At 38.8% G+C, this 12358-nt stretch overlaps 1 protein-coding gene across 36 annotated transcripts in view; it reads right to left on the bottom strand.

The window, feature by feature from the left end:
* Positions 1 to 12358, bottom strand: part of MEP-1 (zinc finger protein MEP-1) — an 89226-nt gene that overhangs the window by 33575 nt on the left and 43293 nt on the right. For 35 of the 36 annotated variants that reach the window (XM_076210367.1, XM_076210370.1, XM_076210353.1 and 32 more), the window contains exons 3-5: positions 10182 to 11494; positions 6685 to 6768; positions 2782 to 3030 (exon numbers count right to left, since the gene is read on the bottom strand). In XM_076210367.1, the coding sequence (XP_076066482.1) occupies positions 2782 to 3030; positions 6685 to 6768; positions 10182 to 11494 (1646 nt within the window). The remainder of the gene's footprint in view (positions 1 to 2781; positions 3031 to 6684; positions 6769 to 10181; positions 11495 to 12358) is intronic. The other variant, XM_076210362.1, reaches the window with a different exon arrangement.

Raw genomic sequence — 12358 nt, 5'->3', positions numbered from 1 at the left:
CTTCCATCTATTTCAATAACTTTCATTGTACACCTCCTGTTATTTTGTTTTCTTAGTAACTTAGTGTGTGTGTGTCTGTGTGAGTGATGGAGTGTGTGTGTTTGCACCATGTATATTTATATACCATCTTTTACTAAAACTAAACAGTCTAACTGGATAATGCAATCAACTGAAAAATCTGACATACTTGTATTACACTTAATTTCTAAAATATATCTTTGAAGACTACACAATAACTATACACAATGTGGTGCCTGTTAAGAGGTACATTTGACAAACTAACAAGAGAAAGTAATGAATAAAGTGCAACTTGCTTGAACATTACCCATAGATGGCTAGAAAGAAGATAAAAAAGGAAAAGATGTGGCACTGCATTAATTTTCTACTCATCTTTAATATGTAAAATCTACCTTCCAGATCCATGGCAGTAAGAGGAGGAGGATAAGGAGGAGGAAGAGGAATAAGAGTAGGAAGTGGAGGAAGTACAAGAAGGAGAGGGAGGATAATGTAGGAGAGAAAGGTGGAGAAGACAGAAGAAAAAATGGAAAGGTGGGGGGAGGAGGAGTAATGGAGGGAGAGGAAGAGGAAGGGAAAGGGGGAGGAAAAGGAGGTGGAAGAGGAGAAAGGAGATGGAAGAACAGGTGAAAGAGGAGGAAGTTGAGGAAGAGGAGTAAGAGGAGGAAGTGGAAGAAGTGGAGGAAGAGGAGCAAGGAAGAGGAGAAAGAGGACAAATAATTTATAATGAACTGTTTGGAAAATATATCCCCTGAAAGCTTACACTTCCACCTACTGAATGATTTTGTTATACTTCACAATTTATTTATTTCATTTGGGCTGCCCACAAGGAGATCTATCCTAATTAGTGAATCCTCAAACATCGTATGGGTTCCATTCCCTACAATGGTACACAGTTTAGTTTTTGTGTCAAATGTCAAATTATTTTATTCAGCAAAGAGGTGCACCCAATCTAAACAGGATCTTGAATGACATAGTATCCATTCTAGCCAAAATCCAACCCTCAACTGAATCAATCCTTCTGATGTTGGTCACAACAGATCAACAATCCTTTCCCTCCAGTTAATGTCAAATTCTATTTTGACATATACAAAGATATTATACTCAGCTGAGGGAAACCTGCTGATATTCAAGGCAACAGGGATGTCAGTTGGCCTTTGCCTCCAGGGGCTGAAAAATTATGTTGGTGGATTTCATGAATAGACTCTTACATGTAGTTTTCAACCGTGTTTTTTTTTTTTTTTTTTTTAAATACTTATGATGTGGTATTTGATGCAGAGGAGTACATAAAATGAAAATCACTATTAAAAATATTGTCATCAACACTTCCATTTCTCTCTTTTTTTTAACCATTTCTCCCATCAAAAACTCACAGAGATAAAAGAGAAATAAAATCCTGGATATTTGTTACCAAATTATGAAAGCTGAATTTTGGCTATTGCTGGGAAACTGACATCCTTGAAATAGGTATATTGAACTGAGAAATCCTCAGCAATCCAACATCTATGACAGTAAATAACTGTGAATTAAAAAAGTTGTGGCTAAAAAATAAGCACGAGGTTACTCATGAGTGTTACCCCCAGCATCATCCCTTTCCACACCTGATCTTTGCGAAGCAAAACACATTTGACTTACAACAAATAGTTCCTGGTTAAAGGAGAGTTGGCTTCTGTTCCATGGGAGGTCTGGGCTAACCTCTAACAAAAAAGCAAATGACTATCAAGGGTTACTTTTAATAGGTTATCCTCATGAAAGATCACTATCAACTTGATGCAAACCACCATAAGAAATGCCAAGTTGCCTAGTTCAGTAAAGAAAAAAGGAAAGACAGCTCGTGTGTGTGTGTGTGTGTATTTACCTAGTTGTATTTTATGGGAAGAGAGCTATGCTCGTAGTGACCCGTCTTTGTATCTTTCAGCATCAAGTTTGTTCTTAAATTCTTGTATAGTTTTGCATTCACTGTTTCCTCATCCAATTTATTCCAGATATCCACCACTCTGTGTGGGAAACTATTCTTTTTCAGATCTCTTCTACAACTACCCTTTTTAAGTTTTGTTTCATGTCCTCTTGTTTTTCTTTTATACCACTTTAGTAAATCATCTCTATTGAGGACTTCCATCCCTTTCATAATTCTGTAGATGGTCAGTAGATCTCCTCTTTCTCTTCTTTGTTCCAGGTGTGCATTTACCTAGTTGTACCTAGTTGTATTTTGCGGGAAGAGAGCTATGCTCGTAGTGACCCGCTATTGTATCTTTCCACATCCAGTACAGAACAATGGATAGGTTTTGAATGAGTGTGGGATGGGTAAAGGGTGAGTATGTTTTGACTTGGTCACCCCTCTAACCTGAGCAGTGGGTAGGGGACAAAGATGACCTTTCTCATACATCAGGGGCTAAAATAAGACAGAACAATGGATAGGTTTTGAATGAGTGAGGGATGGGTAAAGGGTGAGTGTATGTTTTGAATTGGCCACCCCCTTTACCGGGAGGGAGCCTTTTGACCATGTATTATGACCATGGCCATTTGAAACTTCTCAACAACAATGATCTATCACAGCTTCTTGGAATGATGGTTACACTGCTAAACTCTACAGTTATTCAGATCATGGATAAAAAATTGCTACATCACAACATGGACCATCATAGTCTAAATAATAATAATGGTCATAAAAATTATGTATCAGCTTATCAGTGCTAACTGAAACAAGCCTAAAGGGATCAATAAGCTCTAAAATGCCTCCATATATATCATAGATTTGGACCTCACCTGTTGCAAGGCTGTGATGTATGCTGATTGGAGTCCCTGTGCTGGCATGCCTCCTGTGATTGCCTGGATGGCTGTTTGAATACTCATGGATGGTGTTGGAGCTGAGCCTACAGAGCTCTGAGTACCTGTGGACACGGACGATGTGGAAGAGGCACCTCCCCCTGAGGCTGCCACAGCTGCTGCAAGATTGCCCTGATTCTTGAGCAGTGTGTTGGTGTCAATAATAATCACATTTGGGTCTTTCTTGCCCTGAAATTAAAACACAGACTGAGAATACAAAATTTCTCGTACAGATAAAGTACATACATACATATACCAAGGGCTCTTTCCCCTTTACCAGGGAGGTAACCAAAGTACATAGATATATACCAAAGGCTCTTTCCCCCCTAACAAGGGATATATATATATATATATATATATATATAGCATAAAATCCACTCCCACCCATTCCATCCCCACATATTTCACTCCCATTCACACCACTCCCTTGCTCGTATCTTGGCTCCTCCTGGATGATGGGACATCCCTGAATCTCACCCACTGCCCTAGGTCAGAAGCAGTGTATCAAGACACAGCACATCCACAGCAAGGCTGCTTCGTTTAATCGGTGACCTCCCCTCCTCTCCGTCTCCGTCCCCTCATGTAGAAAAAGAGAAGACAGGGAGAAATCCCTTTGGGCTGCATCAAATTATATTTTCATACTCCCTCTATCCCCATCCCCCTCCCACTCTCTTTCATGCATCACAGCATCATCCATACATAACCATTCTCAATTCACCCCTATCTTCTGCCTTCTCCTTTCCTTCCTCAAAAGACATTCCCCTTTTTCCCAATACCCTTTTTACACCATCCATCCATCTCATCCTTGGTCGCCCCCTCATGTTTACTTCTTCCACCTCTGCCTTCCACACTTCTTTTACTAATCTTTCTTCACTCATTCTTTCCATGTGTCCAAATCATCCCAATACTCTTTCATCAGCCCTATCTCTCATCTTCTTTCCCACCCCCACTCTCTTTCTCAGTTCCTCGTTTCTCACTCTATCCATACTTTTAAACTCTTCCTCTCCTATGTTCCATGTTTCTGCTCCATACAGAGCTGTTGGCAAAATCACCCCTTCATACAATATCCTCTTAGCATCCATTTTCAAATGTCCATTTCTCATTACACTTTTTAATCCCCCAAGGCATTTACTTGCTTCTCTCAATCTACAATATACCTCCAGCTCTACTCCTTTTCCTGCCACATGTGACTGCAAGTACCTAAAGCTATCCACTTCCTCCAACCTATCTCCTTTAACTCATTAAACTTCAATGACAAGATTCTTGCCATTTGGTCAAATAAAACAAAAAATCATAAAACACCAAAATGTTTGATCAAACATTTTGGTGTTTTATGATTTTTTTTTTTATATGACCAAATGACAAGAATCTTGTCATTGGAATTTAATGGGTTTAAGACCATTTCCAAATCACTGCCATCCTCTCCCCTTGTGCATCTCATCACTTTACTTTTACCCAAACTTACCTTGAACTCTCTCTTCTCACATACCTTCACAAACTGTCACTAACTCCCTTAATCCTCCCTGATCCTGCCACAAGCGCAGTATTGTCAGAAAACAACAACTGGCTTAACTCACACTTTTCTCCAATTTCCTGCCCATTACTCAGTGTATGGGTAAAAATTATGGACACAGATCCCACACTGCTGTAGAGGTGAAAGTAAGATTCGCAATTTGGAAGGATTGGGAACAGACAAGAATACTAAGTCATATGGGTGAAAAATAATAATAATAATAGCAATTAAAAAATAGAAAATAAATAATGTAAATAAAATACAATATAATCAGATTGGAAAAAGCTATGAAGAGGAAGAAAAAGAAAATATGGAAAATACAAAAATAAAGTTTGGAAGAAAGCTGTCAGAGTAGGTGAAACTAATGATGGGACAAAAGTGAGATGGTTAGATGGGAGGGAGAAATGAAAGTATATCTTCTCATAAATCCAATACAGTAACATGAAAAAACAGCAGACTAAGGAAAAGGACACAAGTTGATGTGGCACTTCAAGAAAATAAAAAAGTTCTATTTTGAAGGAACTTGAATACAAATCATGGGTGGAGTTGAGATGATGTGAAGAAAAGTAGTAAAAGACCGGATCAGATTGTTCAAGATTATCAAATTTAGGCCATGCCAAGTATGGGAGCTTTTGACAGGTTATTAAGTGATAGTCAAGGAGAATGGAGATGGAATAAAGGATTGTCTTAAAAGCCTGTTAAACATAAAGAACATTCACATACCCAAGGAAGAACAAGGGTAAGGGCAGCTGATGTATCACCCAATCAAATTCTCTCATGAAATGACATCACTTGGTGGCAAATTGGTAACAAACACTTGTGTTGTTACTCCCTACATGCACTTGAAATATTGTAAAGGGAAACTAAATAGGAAGCATGTAACCAGCAGATATCAGAGCTACTGTGATGTTCTTATTCTGGGCTTGTTGTGGAAAATAGAAAAAGACTGTACGATCAACAGTCTCTAGCACACAAACACATTTTGAGTTAACTCTATTTTGAGACACTGTTGCTCTTTCCAGTTCTCTCTTATACCTCCACAGGTCCCCAGCAGGATAGTGAAGGTTATTCACACCTGAATGGTATCTATAGTCAGCCTTCCACTTCTCTGGTCTACTCTTTTGGCCTAGTTTAGGTAATAACGTTAGGGATGAAGTGCCGGTAAGTTTTACTATTTCACTGGTTGACTGCTTGTGGGATCCCACTATGGTCTGCCCTTTGGTCTCTTATGGGTAGATGGAATTTTGCATCAGATAAGGGCAGACAATTAAAACATCATCCATAGGAGCCCTCTCCATATCCCAGGCTCATGATGAGGTTACAGATATTCTAGATCCAGACCAAGGATGTGACCACCTAATGAATTCCTCAACATAAACAACTTCTTATAGGGAGCACCTAAATACTTATTCTGGTAGACTCTAGCTGGGCAGAGGCTGGAACTGGAGTAGTTACAGTTTATGCCAAAATCTTGTCAATTTCTTATGAGTGAATATGCAAGAAGCAATGTCTTTGACCTACAAGTAGAAAACATATCTAAACGGAACTCCCTAAAGTAGCAGGTCTCCATGAGGGGACTACTCAATTAGGTCTATTCTTCAGAAGCTTCCAGCTAGGTACCTGGGTCACTGGGTAGGTGATACAACCAACATTTTAGGGGGCTTCTGTGACTCAGAGGGTCCAAAAAGCCATATTATATGAGGAACCTCTATAAGAGAACTCTTTTCTTGCCTACTGCTGATGTGTCTGTGACCCCATGGTTGGTGTGACAGAGTTTACTAGAGAAAGGACATATGATATTAATATTAATTACAAATAAAAAGCTGTGAGGGAAGAACAGACTAAACTTTTTATGTCACATCTAGAGAAGGACTGTTGGAAATGCTTCCCTCAACACACCTTATTTTGACTTTTGATATTTGACACAATGAAGGTGGGATCCAGGGTGATGGAAACAACAAATTTGTCAAAGTCATTCTGCCCATTGAAGTAGGACTGACTACATTAAGCATATTCGATGGGAAGACCATCTTTAGGAATAACAGTAAAACAAATCAAGTGCCCAGACATCTGGCAAAGGGGTTGGGCACACAAACTTAACTGTATGGTGCAATCAGATCTACTTTACAAATTCAAGTATTGTATATCTTTTGAACATCTGTGAAGAGTTGGATTTGATTCAAGAGCACCATGCACAATTTTCTTAAGAGTTCAACATCTACAACTTCACAGTGCCTCAATACTTCTGGTGGGTCACAACTTTTCCATACACTGCATGTCATGGAAAAAGATCAATCATCTACAACAGTCATGTGGAGAGTACAAGATACCTTAGCATTGAGGATCTCTAAAATCTTGCAGAGGCGAGTACTTTCCTCTTGGGTTGACACCCCTACCAGGTGGCTTCTGTCCCTCTGAGGGGAGACACAAAGTTCAAAATTTGGATATGGGTAAAATGAACTTTGAGAATGTTATGGCCCACAACCAAATGCAACATAATGACTACTATCGATCTTGCAGGTGGTCCTTTTGGCAGTGTTTATCCTGCCCAGGATGAGTCTACCTTTTGAAGGGTGCTGATTAAAGCAACGACAGCATATTCTCATATGATGATAAAGGGTTTGGTACTGATTAAAATGATGATTATCTCTTCTCAAAATATTAAGATGATATGCTACAGATAGGGAAAATGACAATGAGACTAAACAGATATATTTTTCCAAACATCTAACAAAAAATAGGAGGCTTTACTAACACTATGCAAAAGCAACATTTTAAATTTCAAGTCAAGGTTCAAGAAAATATTTTGTCCCAATTTTGATGGCAACAGTTCAGTCATTATTCATATTAACCACAACCACAACTACAAATAATGCACCTCTTAATATTCAATCAATCTGATGGCCACGATCTGTCTTGCAGGAGACCCCATGACCTTCAGAAAAGTAGCCATAGAGAGGTTAATCAAGGTCACTCAGTGAAGAGATTTTGTGGGGGTGTCTTGGGAGGGAGGGTGGAGGGATGTGGAGTGTATTCGGGGATGGAATGGGTGGAAATGATTTTATGCCTTTTCCTTTTTGGCTACCTCCCTTGTAAGGAGGAAAAAGCCTTGGTATATGTATGTATGTCTTGGGAGGGTGGGTGCAGAGCAGTAACAATTGATCCAACATGAAAAATTTATAAAATGCCGAATGATAATGAGAAACAATAGAATGGACTATTGACAAAAAACTGTGACATGAATAGAAGAAAATGGGAGACATGTATTAGATTTGGAGGGAACAACACTACAGGTCTGAATAAAGAAGTATTATAGATGCATACTCTAGTATTGGGCATTACATTCTTGATAAGTAATCATATGGAAGTAGCCATGTTGAATCTCACCATTCATAGATTTGGCATTTCTGAATTTGCACACTCCACTTTTTCTGGGAAATTATTTAGAAAAAAATTCACATGAAAAATTTCCTGCTCTTCCAACAGCTTCAGGTGTTCTTATAATTTCATAAAAGACTTGGTAGCCGTGATAACAATTGTTGCCTTGAGATCCACCGACTGGAAACATGAGGTCCCCATAAGAGAATACAATGGTCCTTGGACCCTCCCATACATCTTTCTGAGAAAACATTAGAATTGTTGTCTGTGTTGTATGTGTGGAACAGTTTCCACATCACTGTCTTATAGCAGTAACCATAAGATCTCCTTAAATGTGAAAAGATGAAAGAAATAAAACTGATGCAGAGGAAGAGGTATCTTCAGTCCAATCCAAAGACTAAATGTGCACCTGTTGAGTTCTGAAGACAAGAAGCAAGAAGACTACTCTTTAATGTCTGTCTTGAAGGACAATCACTTACAAGCATGTCACTGGTCCTTCACATGGTGTCTTACAGAGACCAACATGTACCTTCAAGTGTTTGCCTTGCAAAATGAATGTCAGAATCATTTCCCTGTGGTGCATCTTCCAAAGTTGTGAACACCTCTGTCTCCATCTGGAGGTACCGCTCTGAGGGGTCAAAACTCTTTCTCCAGAATGAGCTCGAGATCTTTTTCAGCTTTGACTAGATTTCCTTCATTTTTTCACACAAGAAGAGTAAACATCTGGAGACTACTCCTCTCCTGCTACTACTATAAGCCAGTGACATAAATTCTTACAATAATACAACAATGACAGCATTCAATTTTTTTTTTCCCTAGATAGATCTGTGGGAGTATGTAAGGGCTGCTTCTGGCCACTGTGGGGCTGCACATTTCTAATCAGTGAGCCTTGAGGCAACAATTATTATCAGTGTTAGCATCTTACAAATCTTTGCACACAGGTTTCAAGTGTGCTCCTAACAGTGCACCTACTGCTAGAAAATCCAAGCAAGACAAGCGAATAATATTGCTGGCAGGAAAGGTTTAATTGTTGAACACTGAGCATGAGGGGAATTTGCTCATGGTTGTAGAGCAACAATCAAACAAACAAAAGCATGGTGTATTGCATGAACAACAATAAGAAAGCCATCCATGCTGCTGTTGCTACTAATGTAGGTGATAATATAGGTAGTAACACCTGTGAAAGGTAAGAGCAGTGTGCATAATGAATTGGCAAAGTGTGGGGGGTTGAACACAACTAGAGGAAAAATTTCAGACAATGGACAGCAACATCATCCTCAAAAAGGCACACAGTCTGCACACACATTTTACTCAAGACCCAACACAAAGTACTGAGAAAGATGAACATGAAAGGATTTTTTTATTTTTTTATTCTTTTTTGGATCAATCTACTAGAGTCAAATATTTTGGGAGGAATGTAGATATAGTGGTATTCGGGGATTTCAATGCAGAAGTAGATTAGACAATAGTAGGGAGGTTTGGGGTGTCAGGTATAAATTATTGTGGACAAATGATGGAGATGAATTTAGAATGGGAAATGATGATAATAAACAGTGTTCATGAAAAGGACCTAATACAAATGTATGTGGGAAAGGGCGGTGGAGGGATGAGTGGTTGATAGAATGTTGATGGGCTATGTAGTGGTACTGAAATGGAGGAGGGGAAGTGTTCTGAACATTCATGTTTTCAGAAGGGAGTGGAGGATTGTCAGATAAGTCTTTGGTAGAATGGAAATTGCAAATGGAGGAAAAGTGGAGGAAAAGGGAGGGGATAGGTAAGTATTGAATATCAAATTAATTGAGAAGGATAATGAAAAATACCAGAAGCTGAGAAAAGTGTGGGTTGTGGTGAGGTATATCAACAAAACAGGAGTAAAAAATGAGTGTTTCAAGGAATAAGTGATAAGCGCACAAGGAACACAGGAGGGAAAAGATCAAGAGGCAGTGAATGATGGGATGCAAAGGTGAAGGCAATAGTGGAAGACAAAAAGCAAGTGTTATGAGGACTGGTTCCAAGGTAGAACCAGCAAAGCATATGTGAGGTACAGGAAGACAGGAGAAGCAATATGCAGGGTGAGGGAAGCAAAGAGGAGGACAGATGTAAAGTGGGGTTGAAATTTTACAAAATTTTGAAAAGAAAAAATGAATGGACTCATACAGAAGGGGATGTTTTAAGCAATCAAGAACCCCATTGATTAACGAAGTCCATTTCTTAGCTGCATCAAATTACCTTTTTTAGTCGGAACAAAGTATACTTTGTTACTTTAATGAACATTTTCAGCAAAAAACTATCCCATAGTTAGTTATAACACAGTGCATGCTACAAAATGTATAAACAAAAAACTGCTATATTCTTTGCTAAACTATATTAACACTACTACATATCCTTCTCCTAAGTATCCTTTTGTGCTGCCTATTACTTATGTTGGAATACAAAATAATCAACTTACCTCTTTGCTCTGCTTGGCTTTCTTTACATCTGCATCACTGATGGCCAAGGGATCACTTTCTTCAATCATTTCTATATCACTTTCATCATCTCTGTATTTGGATTTGACTACTTCATTCGTGATCTTGCAATCATCATCATCATCCATGAGTTTACGTGTTGCTGACCGAGTTGTCCTCTTTGTGGGTGTTGTCAGCTCTTTGATTTCGTCATCATCTGGTACAGTGGCAGTTGCTGCAGGACTAGTATCAGTAACAGTAGTGACTGTCTTGTCCTTCTTCTTCATGCTGTCTTTGGTTGGTTTACTTGTTAGTGTCTTGGGAGATGTGGGTGAAGAAGCTGAAGTAGAATTAGCACTGCTTGTATTGGTCTCATCTTTGGTTTCTGTTGCAGCACTCTCATTGTCACAGCTATCTTTTGTTTTACCCTCCTCTCTCTCCTTTTCAGTGTCCTTTTCACTGTCATTGTCCTTATTTTCTTTCTTTTCTTTTTCATCTTTGTCCTCTCTACTTTTTTCTTTGTGTTCATCTTTATGTTCATCTTTCTTTTCTGCTCTATGATCAACTTTATTATCACCTCTCTCCTCAACTTTTTCCTTAACCTCCACTCTGTCTTCAACCTTATCAATATTTTTCTCCTTTACTATGTCCATGGCATTGTCCTCAACTTTGTCCTTAACATTTTCTTCATTTTCTTTAGCCACTTTATTATCAATTCTGTCCTGAACTACTTTTTGGATTTTGTTTTCAACCCGATTATCTACTCTGTTCTCAAGTCTTTTTTCACCACTGTCCTCACTTACTTCCTTATATTTGTCCTCAACCTTCTCTACTTCTCTTTCCTTCTCAACTACCTTTGGTTCCACTGCTTCCTTGACTTTAACAACTTCTCTTTCCTGGACCGTTACACCCTCATAACTTTTCTTCCCTTCTTCCACCTCCATGGGTTCACTTTCAACTTCCCGAACACTGTCCACTGACCCAGCAACTTCATGTCTCCCCTCCCTTTCCTTTACTTCATGTAACTTCTCCATCCCATGTTCCACCACATCCATATGCTCTACTTTCTCTTTACTCCCTCCACCACCATCACCATCATATGCCACCATTCCTTCTGGTTTATCATTTCGCTCCACTCTGTGCAAGTTAGAGTCATATGGAGCCTGAGGTTTCTCTGTACTGCTTTCGCTCACTAACTTCATTTCTATGCTTTCGGCTTCCCCATTCACCTTGGGTTCTTCTGCAATGCCATTCTCCATTTCCCTATCATTCACTTCTTTGTCCAGCCCATTTAAAGCTTTCATCTTCTCTGGATCTGCAATATATAAAGAACAATAAGAACTCGAAACAGTAAATGGTAAATGTAAGTAGAAAAAAAAAAGAGAGAGAGAGAAAAAAAAAGAGGAAAATATATATCTTGCAATAGGTAACCTTTGAATGATATAATCCAGTATTGCCAAAACAAACTTTGGCATGGAGGTATAATCTACATGAATTACCCCAGGTAAAATAAAAACCACCATTATTGTACGTGGGATGACCCCTCATCCACAAGTAGCTAAGATGAGAGAGAAACAAATGGGTATTGTATAGGCACGGGATGGCTACCTCCCTTATAGGTGGGCAGAAGCCTTTTGGAGTAAGTGTGTGAGAGTGAGAGAGTGAAAGTGTGTATGTGCATGTGTGTATTTACCTAGTTGTATTATACAGGAAGAGAGCTATGCTCGTAGTGACCCGTCTTTGTATCTTTCAGCATCTAGTTTGTTCTTAAATTCTTGTACAGTTTTTGCATACACTGTTGGTTCATCCAATTTGTTCCAGGCATCTACCACTCTGCGTGGGAAACTTTTTTCAGATATCTTCAATAACTATCCTTTTTGAGTTTCATTCCATGTCCTCTTATTTTTCTTTTATCTCATTTTAATTAATAATTCTCTTTTGAGGACTTAAATAATGACAAATAAAGTCCAGTATGTGTGTGTGTGTGTGTATTTACCTAGTTGTATTTTATGGGACAAGAGCTATGCTTGTAGTGCCCCATTTTCGTATCTCTCCGCATCCAGTTTATTCTTAAAATCTTGTATAGTTTTGGCACTAACGGTTTCTCCATTTAGTTTGTTCCAGACATCAATCACTCTATGTGGGAAGCTATTCTTTTTTAAGTCTCTTCTGTAACTGT

This window comes from Oratosquilla oratoria, chromosome 27, assembly GCF_046742065.1.
Source record: "Oratosquilla oratoria isolate Oo_2021 chromosome 27, ASM4674206v1, whole genome shotgun sequence".
In the NCBI taxonomy this organism is placed as follows: Eukaryota; Metazoa; Arthropoda; class Malacostraca; order Stomatopoda; family Squillidae; genus Oratosquilla; species Oratosquilla oratoria.
This window is presented reverse-complemented; position numbering and strand designations above follow the sequence as displayed.